Source organism: Candida oxycetoniae (genome assembly GCF_023343755.2).
Source record: "Candida oxycetoniae strain CBS 10844 chromosome Unknown scaffold18, whole genome shotgun sequence".
Lineage (NCBI taxonomy): Eukaryota > Fungi > Ascomycota > Pichiomycetes > Serinales > Debaryomycetaceae > Lodderomyces > Lodderomyces oxycetoniae.
The window spans coordinates 51,055-75,924 of record NW_026055460.1 but is presented as its reverse complement, the minus strand read 5'-3'; the positions used below and the strand labels follow the sequence as shown (position 1 = coordinate 75,924).

At 38.7% G+C, this 24,870-nt stretch overlaps 13 protein-coding genes across 13 annotated transcripts; 4 read left to right on the top strand and 9 right to left on the bottom strand. All coding sequences in view use genetic code 12, as the record gives it.

Moving 5' to 3' along the window:
• Nucleotides 1–1,548: 1,548 nt before the first annotated feature.
• Nucleotides 1,549–4,771, top strand: SWI4 (SBF complex DNA-binding subunit; the record flags this gene model as incomplete). The annotated part of the gene is made up of 2 exons (XM_049324613.1): nt 1,549–1,566; nt 1,742–4,771. The coding sequence occupies 2 exons, from the start codon at nt 1,549–1,551 to the stop codon at nt 4,769–4,771; spliced, it is 3,048 nt and encodes a 1,015-aa protein (XP_049179612.1).
• Nucleotides 4,772–5,018: 247 nt separating this feature from the next.
• Nucleotides 5,019–5,873, top strand: KGF56_003294 (uncharacterized protein; the record flags this gene model as incomplete). Its single annotated transcript, XM_049324612.1, has 1 exon — nt 5,019–5,873. One exon carries the CDS (start codon nt 5,019–5,021, stop codon nt 5,871–5,873), a length of 855 nt encoding a protein of 284 aa, XP_049179611.1.
• An 87-nt stretch (nt 5,874–5,960) lies between these two features.
• Nucleotides 5,961–7,487, bottom strand: UGA2 (Uga2p; the record flags this gene model as incomplete). The annotated part of the gene is made up of 1 exon (XM_049324610.1): nt 5,961–7,487. The coding sequence occupies one exon, from the start codon at nt 7,485–7,487 to the stop codon at nt 5,961–5,963; it is 1,527 nt and encodes a 508-aa protein (XP_049179610.1).
• Nucleotides 7,488–8,033: 546 nt separating this feature from the next.
• Nucleotides 8,034–9,320, bottom strand: KGF56_003292 (TFIIH complex kinase subunit; the record flags this gene model as incomplete). Its single annotated transcript, XM_049324609.1, has 2 exons — nt 8,034–8,292; nt 8,539–9,320. 2 exons carry the CDS (start codon nt 9,318–9,320, stop codon nt 8,034–8,036), a joined length of 1,041 nt encoding a protein of 346 aa, XP_049179609.1.
• A 492-nt stretch (nt 9,321–9,812) lies between these two features.
• UBC8 (E2 ubiquitin-conjugating protein) lies at nt 9,813–10,376 on the bottom strand (the record flags this gene model as incomplete). The annotated part of the gene is made up of 1 exon (XM_049324608.1): nt 9,813–10,376. The coding sequence occupies one exon, from the start codon at nt 10,374–10,376 to the stop codon at nt 9,813–9,815; it is 564 nt and encodes a 187-aa protein (XP_049179608.1).
• Nucleotides 10,377–11,603: 1,227 nt separating this feature from the next.
• Nucleotides 11,604–12,095, bottom strand: KGF56_003290 (uncharacterized protein; the record flags this gene model as incomplete). The annotated part of the gene is made up of 1 exon (XM_049324607.1): nt 11,604–12,095. The coding sequence occupies one exon, from the start codon at nt 12,093–12,095 to the stop codon at nt 11,604–11,606; it is 492 nt and encodes a 163-aa protein (XP_049179607.1).
• Nucleotides 12,096–12,665: 570 nt separating this feature from the next.
• Nucleotides 12,666–13,376, bottom strand: KGF56_003289 (uncharacterized protein; the record flags this gene model as incomplete). The annotated part of the gene is made up of 1 exon (XM_049324606.1): nt 12,666–13,376. One exon carries the CDS (start codon nt 13,374–13,376, stop codon nt 12,666–12,668), a length of 711 nt encoding a protein of 236 aa, XP_049179606.1.
• A 175-nt stretch (nt 13,377–13,551) lies between these two features.
• On the top strand, nt 13,552–14,478 carry KGF56_003288 (transcription elongation factor DST1; the record flags this gene model as incomplete). The annotated part of the gene is made up of 1 exon (XM_049324605.1): nt 13,552–14,478. One exon carries the CDS (start codon nt 13,552–13,554, stop codon nt 14,476–14,478), a length of 927 nt encoding a protein of 308 aa, XP_049179605.1.
• Nucleotides 14,479–14,553: 75 nt separating this feature from the next.
• CYS4 (cystathionine beta-synthase) lies at nt 14,554–16,056 on the bottom strand (the record flags this gene model as incomplete). The annotated part of the gene is made up of 1 exon (XM_049324604.1): nt 14,554–16,056. One exon carries the CDS (start codon nt 16,054–16,056, stop codon nt 14,554–14,556), a length of 1,503 nt encoding a protein of 500 aa, XP_049179604.1.
• A 259-nt stretch (nt 16,057–16,315) lies between these two features.
• PTR3 (Ptr3p) lies at nt 16,316–18,586 on the bottom strand (the record flags this gene model as incomplete). The annotated part of the gene is made up of 1 exon (XM_049324603.1): nt 16,316–18,586. One exon carries the CDS (start codon nt 18,584–18,586, stop codon nt 16,316–16,318), a length of 2,271 nt encoding a protein of 756 aa, XP_049179603.1.
• Nucleotides 18,587–18,860: 274 nt separating this feature from the next.
• On the bottom strand, nt 18,861–20,441 carry KGF56_003285 (uncharacterized protein; the record flags this gene model as incomplete). The annotated part of the gene is made up of 1 exon (XM_049324602.1): nt 18,861–20,441. The coding sequence occupies one exon, from the start codon at nt 20,439–20,441 to the stop codon at nt 18,861–18,863; it is 1,581 nt and encodes a 526-aa protein (XP_049179602.1).
• Nucleotides 20,442–21,644: 1,203 nt separating this feature from the next.
• On the bottom strand, nt 21,645–22,778 carry KGF56_003284 (uncharacterized protein; the record flags this gene model as incomplete). Its single annotated transcript, XM_049324601.1, has 1 exon — nt 21,645–22,778. The coding sequence occupies one exon, from the start codon at nt 22,776–22,778 to the stop codon at nt 21,645–21,647; it is 1,134 nt and encodes a 377-aa protein (XP_049179601.1).
• Nucleotides 22,779–23,351: 573 nt separating this feature from the next.
• Nucleotides 23,352–24,845, top strand: KGF56_003283 (uncharacterized protein; the record flags this gene model as incomplete). The annotated part of the gene is made up of 1 exon (XM_049324598.1): nt 23,352–24,845. One exon carries the CDS (start codon nt 23,352–23,354, stop codon nt 24,843–24,845), a length of 1,494 nt encoding a protein of 497 aa, XP_049179600.1.
• Nucleotides 24,846–24,870: the final 25 nt, after the last annotated feature.

Genomic DNA, 24,870 nt, shown 5'->3' with positions numbered 1-24,870 from the left:
GTCGAGCAAAGCGAGATAGTGGAGCACCCCAGCTCTTATCTACACTGACTAACTCTCAGAGCACTTATTATCAAATGCTTCGAGAGTTATTAGAGTAAATACATTGTAACAAATGCTTCAAGAGTTATCAGAGTAGATACATTGTAACAAATGCTGTTTTCGATGCTGTTTTTAATGCCATTTTCAACATTTTTACGTTTTTTGCAACTTTAACTATAATTGTAATTTTTTTTCACAACCTTTCTTTACATTAATTTTTTCTCTTTTTACCTTTTCCTATAGTAATATTTTATTACATATCTTTTATCTACATTAATATTTAATTACATATCTTTTTTCTATAGAGCAAGAAGAAGAAAAAAAAAGTTTTTTTTATCAGGCGGTTTTGCAAAATGTGTTTTTTTTTTGAGGAGTCGAGGGAAGTTTATCACAAAAGTAAAGATGTAATGAAAATGAACCATTAGTCCACTATCGAGCGAAGCGAGATAGTGTCGCGATAGTGTCGGTGTAGTCGGTGCTTCGCTTGATAGTGTCGCTAATGTCGCGATAGTGTCGGTGTAGTCAGTACTTTACTCGATAGTGTCGCGATAGTGTTGCTAATGTCGCGATAGTGTCGCTAGTGTCTGTATAGTCAGTACTCCTCCACTATCTCGCTTCGCTCGATAGTGTCAATAGTGTCCATAGTGATAAGCGCTACCAATAAGCATTAACAGAGAAAATGTATAGTTACAAGATGAAACAATGGCTGCAAATTGAAAAGAACTTTTCATTTCAAGCCTATAAATCAAATGAAAAAGGGCAAACCCGGTAAAGAAACAAACTTGGTTTAAGCTCTTTACAAGATAGATATTTTCCGCTGTTCTTGGGAACTAGATTACCTCTACCGATTTAACTACAGCTTCCAAATCAATAAAACCATCCCATACAATATCAACAAAAATGCAGTAAAATCTATACCATCCAGTATTAACAAAATATAAAATCTATACCATATCATAACCAAAATGCAATAAAACCCATACCATATCGTAACCAAAATGCAATAAAACCCATACCATATCGTAATAACCAAATTGTCTTAAAAATCATATTTTCCCTCATCTATTTTCAATACTAAACTGCCTACTTTCTTCTTTCTCATGGCTCATAAAAATGTAATTGTCAGTGGCAGGTAGTGTACTCTATCTCGCTTGCTCGATAGCGGGTGGTAGTATGCTCTATCTCGATAGCGGGTGGTAGTGTGCTCTATCTCGCTAGTGGATGGTAGTGTGCTCTATCTCGCTAGTGTGTGCTAGTGTGTTCTATCTCGCTTGCTCGATAGTGGATGGTAGTGTGCTCTATCTCGCTTTGTTCGATAGTGTAGGTTTCGTTCCGCGTGAGAGTTTGAAAAATTCTCACTCCTCCAAAAAAGAATGAAAAAAAAACTTATTTGGAAAAAAAAAGTAAAGCAATATCAAAGTTACCCGCTTCTACTATTTGAGAAAGACATAAGAAGGCTAAGTCGAGGTAGACGTAAGAGAAACCATTATCTCAGGATCAAAAAAAAATATGTCAGGGCCACCACCTGTGTTTCGATCTACTTACTCAAACGTACGTTATCACCGGTTTCGCCGCTTATTAAGAGACAATTCCATTTCATTCTTAATGGACGCGTCACCTTGTACATTTTTTTTCCACCATTTTAAAAATGTGCTTTGCTTAATTCGTTGCTTGAAATACTAACCAACAAAACATTGTATAGACTGATGTGTATGAGTGTGATATGAACGAGTCGCCAATAATGAGAAGGTGCAAGGATGATTGGGTGAATGCCACCCAAATCCTCAAATGCTGCAATTTCCCTAAAGCTAAAAGAACAAAAATTTTGGAAAAAGGTGTTCAACAGGGCTTACATGAAAAAGTGCAGGGTGGGTTCGGTCGTTTCCAAGGTACATGGATTCCTCTTGAGGATGCACGTCGTTTGGCCGCAACGTACGGAGTGACGAAGGAGCTAGCACCGGTATTGTTTTTGGACTTCAATGACCCAGATCTTGTTATTCCCATGAAGCAGAAACCACCTCCCAAAGACTCAAGTGACGTTGTGAAAAGAAAGTACACGAAAAAGGCAAAACAGCCGGGTGAGACTCCTAGAAGGTACAAGACAGGAAAAAAGGCGGCAATTCAAGCCGCCGAGGAGGCAGCGGCAGCGGCGGCAGCGGCATCAACAGCACCACCAGCACCAATAGTAGTAACTGCTGCTGCTGCTGCTGCTGCTGCTGCTGCACAACAACAACAACAACAACCAACAGTAACAACTGCAGTTGTTGCTAATCATAATAATCTGATACCACCGACTTTTAATGATGCAGCCGCATTAGATGGAAATGCTTATAATATGACGTCGCGACAGGATTTGCATGTAGCCGACGCTATTGCCGCCAACTTACCTCAAATGTACAACATGAACCAGTCAATGCCAATTCCTATACCTCAAACTTTTGATCAGCGACAGAACAACGTCCCAGCATCTAAAGTACTTTCTAGACCTCCTGATATTTATCCAATGGAATTGGGACATGCTTCAATTTACGGACACAACATACAAAATCAGCCACTCTCAATGCAAAGATTTCAACTGGCTCAAATCAAACCACAGACTTTTCCTCAACAAGCATATCCTCCAGTCAGTATACAGCAACAAATATTTCAGCACAGCAAGCCACTGTCTTCTCAGTCATCGAATGATACAAATTGGTCGAATGGCTACGAACAGCGAGATAGCGATACGTCTGTCAACTCCACCCAGGATGACAGAAAATCACATTCACAAAATCACCAGTTCCAACCTTCCGACTTGAATTCAAGTGATGACAATAGTTATGCTTCTCAGCTATTGAAATTTTTCAGCGAGGACAATGCAGAAATTCCGCACTTTGTTATTTTCCCACCAGCCGATTTCAATATCAATGAACCCATCGATGACGAAGGACATACTCCGTTGCATTGGGCTGCATCAATTGGTAATTATGAGATGATTCATCTCTTGCTCTCCAAAGGGGCAAACCCCCTCATTGTTAACAACTTTGGTTTGAATCCTTTATCAAAGCTAATTTCATTCAACAACTGTTATGAGCTTCGAAACTTTGGCGATGTATTAAATGATCTTGAATTGTGTTTGATCAACACCGACATAAATGGTAGGACTCCATTGCATTATTTGTGTCAGTTTGCTAAAGTGAGATCAAAAATGGAAGGATTGAAATTTTATTTAAAGACTATATTGAACAAATTAACCATTTTAACGAACCGGAATCAATCTAGACAAGTGGACTTGATGAAGAATGTGTTGAACCATCAAGATGTTCGTGGTGATACTTGTTTGCACATTGCAGTAAAGTCTAGGTGTATACCTATTATACTGACATTGTTACGATACAATGCTCAAGATAATTTTGAGAACGTTAATGGAGAAACAGCACGAGAATTGATCAACTCATTGCCACAAAAAGATAAGGAATTACTATACTTGGAAATGAATGAACGTAGTGAAATGGATGGAAACACAAATTCACCAGCTTTTTGGGACAGCATGTTTACAAAGCCTCAAGATAACAATACCAATATCGATAACAATAACGATAACAACAGTAATAATGCTAATCATGCTTCTCAAGTTTCCAAACAGCAATTATTGTTTACTCCGGTGGCTCCAAGGCCCCACAAAGTTGAAACGCCAGATACGGAGCGTACTACAGTTGAGGATGACGATGATGTAGAAGATGAGGATGATGTAGCGCGTGTTGATCGAAAGCACCTTGAAGCACTAAATGATGATAAAGAAAACATTTTCATTGCTAAACATTACGAAGAAATTATAACACCTGTACAGCGTACTCAATACGGCTCGCTCCATAGACCGTTGAGTGTAATAACTGAAGGAGGCAGCGCTGAAATTCTTACAATGAACGATAGCCAACAAGCACACGAACAACCCATTGCGATGCAACAAGCAAAGACACCTTCAAAATCTGTTCCCAATCAATTCTGTGACAGTTTTGGGCGAAGTAACCGTCGCTCAAAGTCTTTTAGAATGCCAAATTTTTATAAATTGAACGAGGAAGGCCTGTTCACGCAAGAACAAAAAGAAATGCGTCCGGTACCATTCGAAGATTTGTCATTGATGCTAGCTGGTATGATCAAATCATATGGAAGCGCTCATACTGAGCAAATGCGAGCTCTTGAGACTGAACTTGCGACATTGGAAAAATCGTTGGCAGAGAAGCAGGAGGAAAATCAAAAATCATTGAAACATATCATTAGACTATTCCAAAGCTCAGGTATCGAAGAGGAGGCGGGCGATGTGAAGTCTGTTGAAGAAGCACATGCCATTGTTAAAAAGTGTGTTGAACTGTGCAAACAGCGTTTAAGCGAGAAGGAGGCTCAACTAACGCACGTTTTGCAGCGTAATCAAGCATATCAATTAGCAAACCTTGTTCAACAGGAGGAAATGGCAATTTTGGAACAACAGTCTAACGACACTAGTCAAAGCGAAGAAGATGATGATGGGTTTGTTAATGAAGAGAAATTCGACCTTGCAATTGAGCTTACTAGACTTCAAATCAAGAGGAATGAATTATTGTGCAAGATTGCTCAAGGTACAAAAAATTATGGTATTGATAGTGGCATGTATAAATATAGAAAGCTTTTGAGTTTGAGCTGTGGTATTCGGGTGGAGGATATTGATGGATTGGTCGATGGTATCACCGAGTCGTTGACTGAAACGACAAGGTAAAAACGAAACACTGTATATGTATAATGAATAGAAATGGACTTTTCTTTGGAGAACTTGCTTTGTTTCTTGATCAACTCTGATCAGTTGTCTATTCTAAGGTTGCACTTCACCAATTTGGCATTTTGGTAGCGCAAACATCAAGTTTGCATTTTTTTTGTTTTCTTTCTTTTCTCTCTTGAGAGTTCTTGATGGTTAGTATACTACTATTACTACTACAAAGAGCAATTGCAGCGACCACAACACTATAATGGGAAGGCATTCTATAAAAAGAGAGAAGTTGGCAAATACTTCTACTCGAACCCAACCTTTAGAAACCTCACGATTCTCGCCGACTAAATATGAAACTTCGGCAGCTACTTTAAAGAATTTTCCATCTTCAATTGTTAATGGTATAACGCGAGAAGGTGGATTATACTCATTAACGTTGAAATCAATAAATTGTGCTACATATGTCGAACAAGATTCTAACATGAGACGTGTTTTTAAGAAGCCGAAATTGGAGTTGCCAAAGATATCGACCGTTGACCTCAAGACAATGCGAAACAAATTGCAGAGCGACGTAAAGGACGAGGTGGAAAAAGTGAAAAATTATGATAAGATAGCATCCAAAAATGTAGAGTTGACTAATTTGAACAAGACTTTGGATCTTTTCTCAAAAAACGACGATAATGGCTTAGAGGATGTGGATAAGGAAGTAGCTAATGTGGTGGGTTCAGACGTTGACATTATATTGGTTAGTAATGGCTATAGAATAAACACAAGAGTGAAATTTCCACAGTTGGTGGTGGAAACCTACCAAAGTGTGGCAAATGTCGATTCAAATGCAAATGATGACATGACTGCTGCAATCGATTTGGCCAACAACACTTTGAAGATGTTGGAGAACGAAAATCTCAGTCAAACAATTAATCTGGATGAAAGTAACCTACTGCGGAACTCGAATAATAGTGAAATAGTTCCATCAGAAAATGCTAAAAGTTCCACCGAGGAAGTCAAGGTTTCACCAGAAGAAACTAAAACCGAAGTGAATTCTGGCTTGGTGTCTCTGACAAGTATACCTGAAAGTCAGAAACCCATTGTACCGGAACAAACCGAGCTATAGTCAAGGCTCTGCTGATTCCAAAATGTTTCTTTCCTTTTTTTTTCCTTCTTTTTTCATACATTCTATCAATACAGACCTAATAGTGTTTTATACAATGTCACCCAACACAATACCCTTTATTACCATATAATCATCAACCCCGAATTTTGACCCTTCTCTGCCAAAGCCCGACTCTTGAACACCTCCAAATGGTAAGGCGGCTTCCGATATTGCACCCGTGTTGACACCCAACATACCCACTTCTAATTCTTCTGCAACTTTGAACACCTTACTCACGTTTGTAGAGTAAAAGTAACCGGCAAGACCAACTTCCGTATCATTGGCTAATTTGATCACCTCCTGGTCCGAAGAAAATTTGATCAACGGAGCAACGGGTCCAAATGTCTCTTCTTGGAATATCAACATATCTGGAGTTACATCTCCCAAAATGGTTAGCTCATGAAAGTTTGTTCCAAGATCAGGACGCTTTGATCCTCCACACAAAATGCTTGCACCTTTACTTACTGCATCTTCAATATGACTGACAACCTTTTGCATCGATCTATCGTGGATAAGGGGCCCATGCGTGACCCCCTTGTTGAGTCCATAACCTAAAAGGGAATCCTTTTTTACCTTGTTAACAAACTTCGTAGCAAATTCGTCGTAGATAGATTCATGCACAAATATTCTATTAGCGCAAATGCACGTTTGTCCACTGGATCTGAATTTGGAGGTCACTGCCCCAGCAACAGCTTTTTCAATATCGGCATCTTCAAAAACAATAAATGGAGCATTACCTCCAAGTTCGAAGGATAATTTTTTCAATGTCGACGATGACTGATTCATCAAAAGTTTCCCAACCTTGGTTGATCCTGTAAAGGAGACTTTTTTGATGATTGGACTTTCGCACAATAACTTACCTATTGCTGCCGTATCATCTGTCGCCAAAATATTGACTACCCCCTTTGGAAAGCCAGCTTTTTCCACTAAATAGCCCAATGACAACGCGGATAGTGGAGTCTCTGAAGCCGGTTTGATGACGGTGGTGCAACCAGCAGCAATTGCTGCACCCAATTTTCTAGTGATCATTGCAAGTGGGAAATTCCACGGAGTCAAAATCCCGCAGACTCCGATTGGTTGTTTTAGAGCAAATATTCTTTTGCTAGCATCGGCAGACGGGATAATATCACCAGAAATCCTTGGAGCCTCCTCAGCAAACCATTGAAAGAATGATGCAGCATAGTTCACTTCCCCTAAAGCGTCAGCATATGGTTTACCGTTTTCTAAAGTTATCAAAGTGGCCAAGTCATTTTTGTTTTCAATCATCAATTCGTATAACTGAAGAAGCAAGTTCGATCTATATCTACCTGAAGTTTGCTTAAACTCATCAAACGCTACTCTAGCATGATCAATTGCCCTTTCAAAATCTTGCAAGGTCATTGACGAAACACTTGCAAGCTTTGAGTCTGGTTTGGGATAGAGAGCCGGATCATTGACATCAAATTTCTTGTTGGTAGAGCTCGCAACCCAAGCACCGTTGATATAGGACTTGGTTTTGAGTAAATCTACATTCTTAATGACACTAGCGAGTCTACCCGCAGAGCCCGTTGTCAGATAAAGCCTTCTTGAAATCATGATCAAGGGTGGGGAGAAACAAAGGGTGCGCTAAAAGTCAAAGGTGGAGATAGAAGAGGAAATTGGGCGTTTGGTTTAGCGAGGTTTTAAATTTATTTAGCAACCTGGTTAAATATATGGGATCACCATACCACCAGTTTCTGTCTACCAAAAAAATTGCTATCTTATCACTTGCGCGTATCGCTAGTAAACTTGAATGAAAAATTTATTTCTTTTTTCATCGCTAATGGGAAAAAGGGGATGAGGATTCCAGAAAGAGAAGGTTTCTCGTTTCCAGACTTGAGAAAAAGAAGGCTTTCCAGTTTTCAGAAAAGGAGGGGTTTTCCAGTTTTCAGAAAAGGAGGGGGTTTCCAGTTTTCAGAAAAGGAGGGGGTTTTCCAGTTTCCAGAAAAAGAAGATTACCAGTTTCTGAAAAAAGAGGCTTTCTTTTCTTTTTTTTTTCGATGGACAGAGAGGGAAATGTAGAAAGTTAATATATCTACCAAGTAAACAGATATATAATCTAACGTCAAAAAAGAAATGCAGTTTATTGTAGCATCTAAAATGTCAACTTTTTTCAGCAGTGAGCTTTTTGATCCGCTTGTCAATCATTTTTCTAGGATTCAAGGCAAAAAAGCATTTCTTATCAATTTCTTTACTCTTTTCCCGATCTGCTGCTGGCATATCTTTTGCAAGTTTTATGCATTTTCTAATGGATCTTACTAAGCTCTCATATTGTTCACGACCACTTGGCTGTTTCTTAGCATCTCTGTTTGCGTTTGCTGCTTTTGGATCTTCTTTCACTATCGTCTTCTTTGTATCTGCGCTATTCTTGCGTTTATCATCTGAACGGTGATTATCATTCTTCTCTGGCTTTGATTCTACTTTTACTTTTGCTTTTACTTCTAGAAGAAGAAGAAGAAGAAGAAGAAGAAGAAGAAGAAGAAGAAGAAGAAGAAGAAGAACTTCAACTTCTATGCCTTTTTCCTCGTCTTCCTTGTGGGTGGATCTTTCATCCTTTAAAAATTTTCTTTTCAAATACCTATCGGTTATTCTTCTATCAATATCATACATAGCTGCAAGAGCAATGTGAGGCGGGGCAAACAAGAACGCCACATTACTGGACATATAATACTTGTTTAGCCATTCTCTCGCAGAGTTGTATAGGTTCCCTATTGTGTCCACCGATACATCGTACATGATTGGAGCTGGATGCAATAGCTCTGCTTGAAAATCTAAAAAGAATCCATACAATGGTCGTATTGGATGATGCACAAGTAAAGTGAATTTCAAGCTTTGCAAGAGTATAAACTCTAGATTCAAAATGTCAGCAGCCTGTACTCCCTTCAATGCTTTCACAAATGAGTCTATGGATATAAAGTAATTTTCAGATTTTGCAGCCAAGAAGATGCATGTATATAAGACATTCTTAGGATGGTACTCCATTACTGAATTAACAAGGTAAAACTTTTTGAAAAAGGAGGCTGCGGTTAGTTTCACTTGGGTTGGCATTTTAAAAAAATTACATGTTGTGGTAATATTCTGAATGTAGAAATCTAGATAAGTCGACTCCTCTTCAGTAGTTAATAGGTTCATGATACTTTCATTTAGATCCTGGGGATGATTTTCAAAAACCTCAGGATTCGTGCTTTTAGCTGTGTGAAACGCCTCTAAGAACCGTGCTTTTGCCAACGCCCTACCCTTTTCATTAGACCTTGCTTTGGCCTGAGATAACTGTTCTGGAGTAAAAGACCATACTTCATACTGGGTTGACCTTCGATATAGATCATCGCCAGTTATTCGTTGCTTTTTCTTCGGCCTTCTTTCTCCATCCCGCAGTGAACGTTCTGCCATTTCTACCAAATAAAACTTTCAAGTTCTTTCCCCTGATTTTATTCGTCGAGAGATGAATTTCTCCTCAAAAGATTATTGTAAAAAGGTAGAAATGCTGAAATGGTTTTTTTTTCATATCTTTTCTTTAACAAGGAAAATGAGAATCAACTTGTAAGCCCATAATAAATAGAAAACCGATGCAAACGATAACACACTTTATAATGAAAAATGTCCTAATTTATATATGAGTTTGCTTGAGGAGAAAAACAGAGGAGAGAGAGAGAGAAAGAGAGAGATGGAGAGAAAAGTCCTTATGTAGTTATTAGTTAGGTCTTTGAAAGAAAAGGCACTGGACGCAAATATGATGATGGAAAAATCCAAGTCAAGTTGGCTCTCCGAATAGGTAGGTGACAAATATCATCAGATCCTTTCAGTTTATTCTTCTTCTTCTTCTTCTCATTAGGTCCTTTACACTTAAAAAGATGGCTCTATTCGCCATCTAATTTTTTCAGTTTATTCTTCTTCTTCTTCTTCTTCACCGTCATCACTAGATAAGCTTCCCACGTCACTCAACTCATCATCCTCATCCTCTTCTGCTTTGCCATCCTCTGTATCGTTCAAACTCTGAATATTTGTTGCGTATAGTTCTACATACTTTCTTACTGTTTCAAGGTATTTTTTTTCGTCTTTACTCATCAAATTTGACGCTTCAGTGTTTAATGGGTCGCTCGGATTGGCATATCTCAATAGCTGAGGTAGGAAATTCTCAAATATATTCAATAATCCAAACATGGGCGACCAAGTTTGATTGATAACATCCAAACAAACAGCACCCGACCCTTCGTCGATATTGGGATGATAGATCTTGTTTGTGAAGCCAATTGAAGGTGATTTAATTGGATATTGATCTGGGAGTTCTACACGTATCTTCCAAACCCCACCTTCATAAGGCGTATCCTTTGGTCCGTGGAATATCACGAAAAACTGCTGTATCGAGTCTTCAATTAGAGTCACGTCGTGGTCACTCATCATTAACTCCATTACATCTTTTTCAATGCGTCTTTTAGCGGAACTCATGGATCTACTATGTCTGTATAAATGTATATATATATCTTTGTTTTATAAGGGTGGGACTCAAAGTGTTTTATGTGCTAGTTTCAAGTTTTTTTATTATCTTGTGATGCAAAGTGATTGCTCTTGCCTATTCTTAGATGAAACTAATGCGCGGGTACAAGATTGGAAGGATCTGTGCGCCAGTTTTCTGTAATGGTCTGTGCGCTAGTTGTCTGTAATGGTCTGTGCGTCAGTTGTCTGTAATGATCTGTGCGTCAGTTGTCCGTAATGCTGTGCCCCAGTTGTCTGTAATGCTGTGCGTCAGTTGTCTGTAATGCTGTGCGTCAGTTGTCCGTAATGCTGTGCCCCAGTTGTCTGTAATGCTGTGCGTCAGTTGTCTGTAATGGTCTGTGCGTCAGTTGTCTGTGTAATGATCTAACGTGTATACTACCAAACCAGCTAGTATCTATGAAAAATTGGGGAAAAAAATCCGTTTTATAAGGGATACGAGATTTGGCAAAAGTGGTTTACAATAGTGAGTCGTTAAGAGGAATTGAAATCGTATGGTAGTTAATAGTTAATGATAGTGAGAGTGGAGTAGTGGTAGTAGTGTCAATAATTAAAGGGGGAGAAAAAAGAAAAAGACTACCACTATCGACACTATCGACACTATCGAGCGAAGCGAGATAGTGGAGCAGCACTGACTACCCCAACACTATCTACACTATCGAGCAAAGCGAGATAGTGGAGCAGCACTGACTACACCAACACTATCGACACTATCTCGTTTCGCTCGATAGTGGACTACACCAGTACTAGCAACACTCTCTCGCTTCGCTCGATAGTGGACTACACCAGTACTAGCAACACTCTCTCGCTTCGCTCGATAGTGGACTACACCAGTACTAGCAACACTCTCTCGCTTCACTCGATAGCGTCTCTACTGAGTTCCTTCAGCAACTCTCAAAAAATCTCTCTTTTATGTTATATACATATATATCGTATATGTATATGTGTCTATATGTACATCTTTTGTCCTAGAGATCTAAACATTACTAGGTACAAGCGTAAACAAACCCGTGTGTGGTTAATAAACTATATCGCTCTGCTCAATAGTCTATGTTCTATCCACCGGTTTTGTTACCCAGATTGCCCGATTCCCTCCATCTCTCTGTGATTTATAAATATCAATCTCAAGACAGATGGCACCAGAGATAAGGCACAATTAAATTTTTTCTTAGTTTCTCCTTTTTAGATAAATCCTCCAATTGCTGGAGGTCTAGATTTCTCAACTATTTGAAGAATCCATCTGTAACTCCAAATCTTTTTCCCATTTTCTCTTATAATAGATTTCGATGTAAATTCCGTTCTTAGAAACGACCCGCCGGGCAATCCACTTCTCGCAAATGTCACTTCGTGGTAATCATTTTCATTGGTATGATCGTTGACATAGGCATCTTGCGCCATGGGTAAATCTCTAGAGTCCACAATAATACCAGATTTCTTGACAGTTTGATGATAAGTCAAGTTTTTCAATGATCTTCTCTTTACTTTGAATCTTATCGTCAAGTGGTACACCGAGTACTCTGGTAAAATAAAGTAAAGTCTTTGAGGTATCGGATCCATATCTCTGGAAAACACAAGCGGTTGTTCATAACCATCTATCTTAATGGACATGGCCTCAAATCGAATTAACTCATTTTCAAAATCGGCTAGTAATTGTTCTCTTGTTTTTAGAGACATTCCAGAAAATCGGGCAAGTAAAAAATTAAAAAAAAAAAGGGTAACCACTGGGTTAATTAGTTTTGACCAAGTTAGTTGAGCGCTTGGCTAATTTTAAAGTCTGGAGTAGATTTCTGTAAACAGCCCCACTAAGTTTTAAAACAGCCCCACTAAGTCTAAAACAACTCACCAGTTCTTTCTCACCAGTTTTTTTTTTCTCTTTTTCACCAGTTCTTTCTCACTAGTTCTTCTTCACCAGTTCTTTCACACCAGTTCTTCTTCACCAGTTCTTTCTCACCAGTTCTTTCTCACCAGTTCTTCCTCACCAGATATTTTTATCTGATACGAGATTTCAGGTTAACGTGAATAGACGGATAAAGACATATATATATTGTAAAAAATTTCTCCATACTTTTCCTCTTCTCCATTCAATTTTCTCTCTCTCTTTTTTTTTTTTCCTTTTTGGGATGTATAACAATTTTGTTTGCATATTGAATGCATTTGCTTTTTCTGGTTAAGTTTCACATCCAATTTGAAAATTGAATATTGAATATTGAAAGGAGTAAAGGGGATTGCATCAAGTTAAGGTTGTTACTTTTCAAGAATATCGCCATATGAGCCCTTTTCGATTTCCTTTTTTACTTTTTTCACTACTTGCTGCTGATCTTCATCCAAGTCTTTTAGTTCATCATCTGATAATGCATACACTGATTGCAACAAGTTGACGTGATCAATAGATAAATTCTTCAACTCTATCGTGCGTTTGTTCAAGGTCATTTCTATTAGTTCTTGGTTCGTTGTGTTGGTGATCAAGCCAAGCTCAACTAGAGCTAATGCAAGTTGGGGGAACCTCTCAAGAAGCAACTGTGCACCTTTGGGGTTCTCTATGCTCATGGTTTTTATTTCCTTTAAGATCTGTAATGCCGAATTTGAGTCAATGTTGGAAAGCAAACTCGAGATGACCTGTGATGCATTCTGATTAGGGTGTATTTGCACTCCCAAGGGTAATGGCGGTAGTTTCACCGCAGATTCTTCTTCTGTGTTATAGCCACTTACCATTGAACACTTTAGAAACCTCCCATTTGGCAATGTCATGTAATTGAGGTTTCGTACCGCAGATCCCGCTGTCTCAACATCACCATAATTTACTATTGCATAACCTTTGGATTTTCCAGTCATCTCGTCAAATAATAACTTAACATCAAGAACAGGACCTACTGATCGCGCTATCTCTAACACCTGTTCCTCGGTATAATCGAGAGGAAACTTCCCTATTGAAACGCATGTACTTTTATTATCCATTCTTCTCTTCAAAAATAACAAAGCGCCTGAATTATCTCTATAATACAACTCTTCACCAACAAATGAAGAACAAACAAAAAAAAAATGAAAGAAAACTCGCTACTCATTTGATGAGGAAAAAAAAAAAAAACATTCAATTAAAAGGCTCAATGTGTACATAACATTTCATTTAATCATGGACACGAAGGAGGTCAAGTCAACCGTCTCAAATCTTGAAAAAGCAGTAGATGACAGTACTATTCTAAAACTACTCAATATATTGCACGATGACGTGCAGCCGACTGAGAAACTTCTTAGAGAGACCAAAGTTGGTGTTATCGTCAACAAATATCGAGGCCATAACAATCCGCAAGTATCGTCTCTTGTCAAAAAAATGATTCGTGGATGGAGAGATGCAGTGCAAGCTGAGAAAAACAGTAGGAAAAAGGCATCTGCATCCCCGCTGGCCTCGACATCAACGGCCACGTCTGTGGCATCAACTCCTCCTCCACAGAATAAAGCATCGTTATCATCATCATCAGCAACTGCACCGGCACCGGCATTAGCCACTAGATCATATGTTGGTCCAAGAGATGCCAAGAAAGACGGAGTCAATACTCAGATATATGACAACGAAACCCGGAATGCATCTGTAGCAGCGTTATACGGTTCTCTAGCTGTTGAAAGACAAGACCCTTCAATACACATACTAGCAATTGCTAGAGAAATAGAGAATGCGGTTTATATGGCTGAATACCTGAAAGTCAACGAACTGTATAGAAACAAGTTAAGAACATTTATCATGCAAATTCGCAATAAGAAGAATCCCGAGTTGAGAGAGCGGTTGTTGCTGAAACAGATAACATCAGAGAGATTTATCAAAATGTCACCTAATGAAATGGCACCGGAATTCTTGAAAAAGGAGATTGAGAAAATGCATAAGCAAAACCTTTTTGATGCACAAGGTGCAACCGAGAAAAGAGCCGTTACTGATAGGTTTACATGTGGTAAATGTAAACACAAGAAAGTAAGCTACTACCAGATGCAAACGAGATCTGCAGATGAGCCTTTGACTACTTTCTGTACATGTGAGAATTGCGGAAATAGATGGAAGTTTTCTTGAAATGCTTTCTTTTTTTTTTTTTTTTTTGAAAAAAAAACTTACTGTATTCTTTATTACTTCTTTTATTGTGTATGATTAAAAGATAAGATTCTTTGTCAAATATGAGAGTAAATCCACTTTTGTTACAATTTGAACAGGCTTCAAGTCCTCGTCCGTTATAATTGCGTTTGAATTAGTTTCAAAAAACTTGTTCAACACGCTCAACTTTGTATCCAAAGTAATAGAATCATAGGTTCTCTTTGTAAAGCCTGACTCTTTATTAACAGATTTGGATTTTTCAAAGTCTGCTAATCTCCTGAAATCGATAATAATCGAGTTTATGGAGTTGGTTAATTGTATTTTATGAGTAGACAATGATTTCAAGATCTTGGACAAAGTAATTAAACCAACGAGCTGACCAGATTTGTTCAATACAGGTAACTGATCGAATCCATTTGTTTGCAAGAGATCAAATGTCTTTCCCACTGTATCTGTTAAATTTACAGTGACAACGGGCGCTTTACCAGCAACCAAGTCTCTAATGGTTTTACTGCGTAAAAACTCTTCAGATTTGTTGGTAGTCTCGGTTTCTTCAACTTCAAAACCATTTGACTTCAACCATTCGTCATCGGCAAATTTACTCAAGTAAGATCTTATTGAGTCGGGGAAAACAACAACAACAACATCGTCTTCAGTCAAGTCTTTTGCAACTTGTAAAGCCGCTTGTAATGCTGATCCTGAAGATCCACCAACCAATATACCTTCTTCCCTAATGATTCTTCGAGCTAATTTGAACGATTCAGCATCATCAGTTTTGATCCAATCATCAACATATTTCCTGTTTAAAACGTCTGGTATGAAATCGTACCCAATACCTTCAACCAAGTAACCATCGGTGCTTGTATTCAAAGTCTCAGGTTCGGCTAAAATAGAACCTTTTGGATCAGCACCAGTGACGTGCACCTTTGGATTCTTTTCCTTTAAATATCTCGACATACCCGTTATCGTACCACCAGTTCCAGCACCTGCTACTAAATGAGTAACCTTACCTTCGGTTTGTTCCCATATTTCGTAACCAGTACCATAGTAATGAGCATCGGGATTAGCAGGGTTGGAATACTGGTCGAGAATGACCGAGTTAGGAATCTCCTTTTCCAACTTTTTGGCTACCCCAATATGAGATTCAGGAGCATCCCAGGCCGCTTCAGTTGGTGTTCTAATGATCTCGGCACCCAAAGCTTTCAAAACAGATACTTTTTCATTCGACATCTTCTCGGGCAAGGTGATTATTGTCCGATAACCTCTAACAGCACCCACTAACGCTAAACCAATACCAGTATTACCAGAAGTTGGCTCAATAAGCGTATATCCTGGTTTGATTCTCCCTTCCTTCTCTGCCTCCAATACCATATTTTTAGCAATTCTATCCTTTATTGAACCACCAGCATTGAAGAGCTCAACTTTTGCATAAATCTTGGCCTTAATCCCAAATGATTGCGGAATTCTGTTTAGCTTGACTAATGGAGTATTCCCAATAAGTTCCAAGATGTCCTCCTTCAATGGAGGAGGAGGGGGAGGAGGGTTGCTAGCGCTTACCATATTTTAACAACTCTAATGAAGATTTCTTGGGGGATGTTGTTTCGTATGCAATGAATAAATGAAAAAAAAAAAAAAGTTATGAAAAAAAAAAAAAAAAGAATTAAAACATCAGATGGGGTCCCAATTGTGTGGCGCGCTCAATTTATGTGATTCAGCGCTATACTCTCTCTCTCTCTCTCTTTCTCTCTCTCTTCCCCCATTAGGCATAATAAGGCTAAGGCCTTTTTATTTTTTTTTTTTTATTTTTTAATTATGATCCTCATAAGCTTAATATTTTACATTTTATTACTTCTGGGTCCTCTCCTGGGACGCCCTTAGTAAAGTCAAATATGGAAAATATACCCTTTCTGTCTAGGGTATATATTTTCCCACCATCTGCTGAAAACTGGACCGATGCGGCTTCACTGAACCTTTGGGCACTAGCCACGTCTCCTAATAGCACAATAATTTTTTTTGTTGATGAACTCTTTGTAGTGGAAGGCCGCGAGCTCAAGTGTGGCGATGATACAAGATACAATTTACCATCCTTGTCCAAGAATACAATGGCGTCTCCTCTAGGAGATATTGAAGCTCGATGTAAGGATGACCCAATCTCTGGAATTTTCATGATGACTTCTGATGATTTAATGCTCACGTTTTCAACACTTTTTTCCTTTTCGCTGCTTGCAAAAGAATTGGAAATACTACTTGTATCAATATTCGTCAGATTTCGTGATGAGATCTGCGTGCCTTCTAATCGTATTAATAAGGCAGGCCGACTGCTTAAAGAACATGATGTAATAACGATCGTATTTGAGCTAGAGTTGTCAAATTGAACGTCCGTAGTACCTTCGTTAGCCATCATGAGCTCATCTGCTCTTGAAAGATTTTCACCATCACTACCACTGCTTCTTCGTCCTCCTCTTCTTGTTTCTTCGGCATTTCGTCTCAGTGACTTGTATGCAATATCCGTCCAGATTAGTCGAGGCCTTTTGTAGTCCAAGCTTTGGTCGCTCATTAATTGTATTATGATATATCTTGGCTCCCAAACAGTCGCACAAATAAGGTATGCAGATGTTGAACTAAAGTTGATAAGCTTAATTGGATCGCGATAGGGAACAGTAATGGTTATTGGATCGAGGAATTTTATAGTCGTCTTTTCAAAAGTTTTCATTTGATGTAAAACAATAAGAGGTTGCTCTTTGTCAGAGATCCTTTCTCTTGCTGTTAAACCGCACGCAATTAACTTTTCATTTGGCGCCACTGAGAAACATCTTATTGGGAAATCAGTCAAGTAAGTATAGATTGGCTCGCCAACTTCATAGCTTGACTTTGGATCAATATTGAAAACCCGTATTACACCTTTGGTACCAGAAATCACCAAGAAATTCTTTGTTAGTTGGCAAATTGCCTGGTCCCAACTCGAGAGCCGTTTTGCCAAATCTACATCGGATGTGCGATTGTCGTCAAAATTGACTTTGATATTGATATTGATATTATTATTACTATTATTATTATTATTATTATTATTATTATTATTATTATTATTGTTGTTGTTGTTGTTGTTGTTGTTGTTAAAGTTGGCCTTCTTTACTGATTCCCTTACACCAGGGATTCTCGGTTGTTTTAGGTTGTTGGGAGTTTCTCCGTATTCTCCAGACAGTTTTCCACAACAAATAAGTCGTGGTTTGATATGAGAAGTATTGATATCACGTAAAGATGACACATACTCGAAAAGTTCCCATTTCTTTTCACTAATTATCACAAATCGAGTAATCTCGGTGCCTTGCTCAAAGTCTATGTATGAAAATATAGACGAGTTTATTGCTTTCTTGATCCCATTTCCTGGCATGAATGGAATAATAGCTCCCAAGTGCAATCTCATTTGCAGTGTGGTAAATGAGGTCAATTTCCTATGGAAAGGAAAACATTTGCTATAGTTGTATTCCTTTTGTTCGCTTACATTGGCAAACAAAGTCTCAAAGTCCGTTTCTCTAATTGAAAGAGACTCAAAACCATGACGTCCTTGAGTTGCAGGAGGTGTTGAATGTACAGACATAGATGGTGAAAAGGATAATGGCAATTGAGCCTCTTTTGGTGGGCTATCTATTGGAGCAACAGCAGAAATGGAGACACCCTTTACTGCTTCAGACTGCTTCTCTTCTTTAGCAAACTTGTGAAATAATCCTAAAAAATCCATCGCTTCAGAGTGCAGCGTCTCATCTTGAGTTGGGTCAACCTGTAATGAATTGTCATCAAAAGCTTTAGAATTTTTCCTTGATAAATGTCGTCGGTGTCTATCACTATGTATATGCGAATGCGAATACGTATGAGAAGCTTGGAGTATGCGGTATAGCTTTCTCAATGGCTTAATCTCGGCTAATATACTGACACTAAACTTGCCGCAATTGGGACAAACATGTTTCTGGTTTCTTTCAAACTCAGATTCCGAGGCTAAACATCCACATGAAAGTACCGAGGCATCTGCTACTAAGATATCTTGACTATAACCAGGAAATCGTAGTAGATTTTCCAATGCGGGCCTATCCATCTCATTTCTTATACGAAATGAAAGAAGATATCAAGTACTAACAAGTTTTTTTTTTTTTTTTGGTTATCGCCGCGTTAGGAAACTTTACACAAGATCTCAATCAACCAACGATAAGAGAGAAAGAGAAAGAGAACAAAAGAGAGGTGGAGAGGCCAAATATGGGGAGAGGTGGAGAGGCCAAAGACGGGAGAGCTGATTCCAGAAGTAAATCCTTTTTGAGATTGAAAACACTAAAAATCCACTGCCAACTAAATAAAACCAGACTTAGCTCAGCCTAATCTACTCTGTCATCTCTTTCATTCAAGTTAATGCTATTGCCATTATAAGTATCAATCCTTTGGTCATTAGCATCATGAACTGTTTGAATTCGACTCATCGATACCGATCTAGGCGACGAAGCACGGGATTCCGTAAGTCGGGAGTCCAGTGTGAGTGAGTTCATATCATCTGTTTCAATACTGAGCAACGAGGAAGAGAAAGCCCTATCTCCAACTAAAAGCAGACCAGGGGCAACTGGGTAAGGTAAATCGATGTTGTCATTTTCATCATGAGAGCTTGGGCGCTCATTGCCATAGTTGGGGAAATCGTCAACACCATAATCGAAAAATAAATAAAGCGTAGAGGCCAACTTCCCTAACCCATTGTAAACACTTTTAAACCATCCCACTTTTTCTCCACCTGGGCTCACGTTACCAGAATTGGTATCCTTGAATATGGGTTTTAAAATTAGAATCGATCTAGGTGTTAGATCAAGATCTTGTAATGAGGTGGACTCTTGTTCCTCGGAATATGTTATTCGCGGCAATGTAGGTCTGTGAAAGGAATACCCCGTAGGGTGAGAAGTAGTTGCAAAAGCTGGCATATTGCTTGTTGAAGGTATAACTTTGACTTCGACATCTAGGTACTTGCGCACATCTTCGAGTGAATCTTGAGAGTCAAACTCTTTTCTAATGGTGCTTCCATCAAATAATTTGATTGCCAATGTACATCGCGGTGTTTTTGAGTTTTGCCCTTTTCCCATGCAGTGAGGAGGTTTTGATGATTCGGTTTTGGCCATTTCTTTTTCTGCCTTGATTTTGCTTTCCCGTTCTCTTTTATCTGCCTTTATCAAATCTCGTAGCCTTTGCTTTTCTAGATCTATTCCCCGTCTCTGTTCTGCTAGCTGCTCCTTGTATTTCTGAACCGATTTTTCGTGGTCACTCATTACAGGGTGAATTTGAGGAATTTGAGTTTGTGGGGATTGCCGAGGATGCGATGATGGTTGTTCCGGTTGTTGCTGAGGATGCGATGATGGTTGTTCCGGTTGTTGCTGAGGATGCGATGATGTCTGTTCCAGTTGTTGCTGAGGATGCGATGATGTCTGTTCCAGTTGTTGCTGAGGATGCGATGATGTCTGTTCCAGTTGTTGCTGAGGATGCGATGATGTCTGTTCCAGTTGTTGCTGAGGATGCGATGATGTCTGTTCCAGTTGTTGCTGGCGGTTTTGGTCAACTCTTTGTGCACAACTCACGTCATTGACGTGGTTTTCAAAATCTTCAATTTTTGCTTGGTAATCTATCACTGCTTTGAGTTTCCCCAGCACAACTATATAAAAACTGGGCACTTTTAAGTTACTAAAAAGTTGTTCAAAATATCTAAAACCAGTAGAATTTTGAACTAGTTTCAAAAGCACAAAATTGGTCTCAAGTTGTTCAAGTAAACTTGATTTGACAATAAATTTTTTCAAAAATTGGTCATTTGTGCTGAAATTTGTTTGATGTGCTAAAAAAACCAATAATGGTTTTCGCTCACTTATGGATTTCTGAACTGCTTCCTCTATTGACGTGCCAAACAGCTGGTATGGGGACTGTGTCATACTTCTCTTGCTTATACAAAGAAAAAAAGAAAAAAAAAAGAGAGAGAGAGAGAAGGGGAGCCCAGTAAACTTCTTTAATTAACAAGGTTATAAGGTGTGTGTATATAGTATTGATATATTTTTGAAATTTCGTAGTAGAGAAGAGTGACCTTCAAAATTTAGCACTCCTTAGTGTACGAAGATTAAAGAGGAAGAGAAGAAAAAATAAATTAACAATAATAAAAGGATCAAATTCGTATGTTTAATTTGCGATTAACGGTAAAGCCGGCTTAGTTGAAAGAATTTCAAGTGCCAAATCTACCATTTCTATTATCTCTGACATATCTGCTATATTTACCATTGTTTTCCATTTTCCCTTGGCAGGACCTGTTTGTCTTTTACAGGACTCTTTTCAAAGGTAATTGATTACCTCGGCAAAAGATTATTGTTCATTTTTACTCACCAGAAAAAAAACTTTTGTGAGAGAGACTAGAGAGACTAGACTAGACGAGTGAAACGAGTCTAGTCGATAGAGTGGAGAGAGAGAGAGACTAGAGACTAGACGAGTGAAACGAGTCTAGTCGATAGAGTGAAGAGAGAGAGAGAGAGAGAGAGAGAGACTAGTCGATAGAGTGTAGATAAATAGAGAGATTAGATAGATAGAGAGAGTAGATATAGACTATCTCGCTCTGCTCGATAGTCTATAGTATTTCGCTCTGCTCGATAGTCTATAGGTAGAGCTTCTTCTCTATGGGATCTTGGATGATAAGTAATATGGAAATCCCGTAAATTTGTCGCCTTGAGATTATACTATTAGCCTAGATTCAGCAACGCCGTTTTTCCAACTTAACTTGACGCTATTTGGAAAAGCTTGAAATGGATTTTTTTACAATTCTACTGACTAATGACACTATCTCGCTTCGCTCGATAGTGGAGAACACTGACTAATGACACTATCTCGCTTCGCTCGATAGTGGAGCACAGTGACTAATGACACTATCTCGCTTCGCTCGATAGTGGAGCACAGTGACTAATGACACTATCTCGCTTCGCTCGATAGTGGAGCACAGTGACTAATGACACTATCTCGCTTCGCTCGATAGTGGAGCACAGTGACTAATGACACTATCTCGCTTCGCTCGATAGTGGAGCACAGTGACTAATGACACTATCTCGCTTCGCTCGATAGTGGTTTATATACATATATATATTTTCCCTCTTTTCCTAAAACCGACTAGGGTCAAATAAATCAAGGTCTTTGTTTATACTCTTACAACATGTTTCCACCTCTTTCATCAACTGCAATCGCAGTTTTTCTACATTGAACATCTGGGAGCGTTTATAGGACAAATAGAGATTCTCGTAATCCCTATGCAAGTAATCAATATGTTTGCTCAACTCCAAGATATGGTTGTTTTTCTCTGCAAGTACCAGCTTCAAGTACTTGTTTTCAAATTCAAGCTTCAGCGAGCGTCTATCCAAATATTCCAATAACCGCTCAAATTTTTGCGGCGGATCCTGCTGAGAATTGGATTTTGCATGCTTTTCAAGCTCTAAATTCGCCAATTTTTGTGTAAGTTTATCTATATCCTTCTTAAGTGCGCAAACAATGTTCTGCTCCGAATGTTGTAATTCCTCCCAATTGATGGGTACTGTTGAAAGTTTGGTTTTGTTTGCTATTGCCAGTGTCGTGATCTTCTTCACTTCGTTGGCATAGTTTAACGTTTGACTCGTCTCCTCATAGTCAAGGGGTGATACACAAAACAACATACATGTTTTAGAATTGCCTGCCAAATTTTCTTTCAATATATAGGTCAAGACCGAATCTCGGTATGGCACAACTATGGAACTCTTGGGTTTGGTTGTTGCTAATGCATAAATACATCTACCCAATACCGTTAATGACTTGTTGATCAATGTGCCTTCCTTCACCCTTTCTGTTTGACCGTAAATCTGGGTCTTCTTCATCCTCTCTGAACCAGCGAGATCAACAAGTTTTATACTGGAAACCATCTCCTCACTAGCATCGCCGAAATCGCCATTGTTTTGGCTTTCAAATTTTGTCTGCTTCAAAGTAAGCGTGATCACAGCGTGTGATCGCGAACTAACGTCATTCATCAAAGTGCTTGCCGTTTTCCGCTTGTTGCTTCCAAATTCTAGTAGCTTAATAAATTGTGTATACTCAACAACTATATGCTCCTTCACATTCTCCACATATGGACCTGTCTGGGGATGCTCGCGTACTTTGCACTTGACGTCGGTTTCTTTGTTCAAAAGATCATTGACTTGTTCGTTGTAGATTTCAATGTATGAGAATTTCAACTCACAATTGATTTTTTGACTAACTAGTACTTCCATTTGGTCAAAGATATTTCGAATTAATAAAGGAATTACTCCAGGGTTTTGGTTTTCGCCCATCATACTGTACGTCTTTCCAGAACTTGTTTGCCCATAAGCTAGAAAGCAGACATTATAGCCCCCGAAAAGGTGGTCAAGAAGCCGCGGTCCCGTTCGATTATAAAACTGGTAATTATCAATGCAATTGGGATCCTCATCGAGCGATGATATACACTCGTCAAAGTAATACGTCTTGTCTGTGCCCGTTTTGCGATTGAAAAGTATAGTCCTACGAGTATCTGGAATCTTGACAATTGGACAATGCTCTTCACCATCAGATCCCGAGTCTTGCCGCTCCCTTGGTAGCAAGGGACGTACTCGAACTACAACCTTGATGTTGTTCACATCTACATCCATGGCCCCTTCAACTCAAACCATTAAAATTAAACATCTTGTAAACAGAAGAAAAAAAAAAAAATAAAAAAAAAAAAGTGCGCGTCATCTCGTAACCTTGCATTAGAAGAAGTTTCTTGAACAAGAGAAGAAAGTCGGATTGAAACAAAAGCAGACGTGGATAGAAGAAGAGTGGCTTTAATGTCTTCAAAGATTTTGGTGTTGAACCCAAATCCAGATAATTTGGAAAAAGTCTTTGAGCGAGCGAATATTCAAGATGCTAAAATCGGACCCTTTGCCGCGACTATCTTACTAGGGGACGTTTTAACAAAGGATCATCACGTACCTGGTACAGTGTTGAGGACAAGTACATACTTTTCTCAGGGTACTCAAGAAATCTCCAAAGATGTTGCACTTGAGTGTGAGAAATCTTCGTCGTCGCTAGCTGATATAACCGAGACCTTAGTCTATGCAAAACCTCCATTTAGTGTAATCAAATTAGTTTGTGGTGTCACAATGTTGATTATATCGGGAACACCTCTTACGCAAGAGACAATTGACAAGATTTCTAATATACAGATCAAAATAGATTTGTTGTTTACATATCACTGGCCATATTCTATTGCACAATTGGAGAAAGAACTAATGGTGGGAGATGAGCTCGTGGACCAATTAGTCAAAATAATTAGGCCCAAGTATCATTTTGCAGTAGGGTCATCAGAAGGTCTATATTTCGAATTACAGCCATTTTTATGGCCATCAGGTGAAGTGACGAGATTCATAAGTTTGGCACAAGAAGGAGGTAAAGATAAGTGGTACTACGCATTCAATTGTGTAGAGGAAGAGGAGGATAAAGATTTGGATATAATAGAGAACCCCTTTATAAGTAGAAAGAAAAGAACATTGGATGAAATGGACAACAACAGCAACAAGAAAAGGAGTGTTGCTAAAAAGACAAAGGTGGTTGACCCAGAGCAATGCTTTTTTTGTCTCAGTAACCCAAGCACTGAGACTCATATGATTGTTTCCATAGGAACATATACTTATCTCACCATAGCCAAGGGCCCCCTAACCAGATCCAGCAAAGACCTTCCCTTTTCTGGGCATGGGATATTAATCCCTATTCGTCATATACCTCAAATCAGTCATGAAGATCAAGATATCAAATTAGAAATCGATCGATATGCAAATACCCTTGTTTCTGCATTTTCAAAACAAAAGCCGTTTCTTCGATTGATATTTTTTGAAGTGAGCAGGCATAATAACGTGCATCATCATATTCAATTTCTACCAGTCAACGAATCAATCATAGGAAAGTTTGACAAATCGCTAAACTTTCGTGTCAAATTGAATAATGAAAAATTCAAACACAATCAAAAATTACAATTCAAAGAATTCATCTATCCAAGAGAAAGCAAAGAGTTGCTGTGCATAAAAGAATCCGACTTTATCAAGTTTACAATTTGCTCTAATAATAATAATAATGATGATGATACTGACGATTACAGAAAAGTGTACATTGCCATTTTGGAAAAGGACAAACCTGTTGATATTCATTTTCCGAGGCGTGTTCTAGCACATATGTTAAATTTACCAGATAGGATACGATGGGATAAATGCCAGCAGCTGAAAGTCAAGGAGATGAACGATTGCGAAGAGTTCAAAGCGTTTTATCGAGACTATGACTTTACGTAATTTTGTTTTTGCAAATCACTATTAC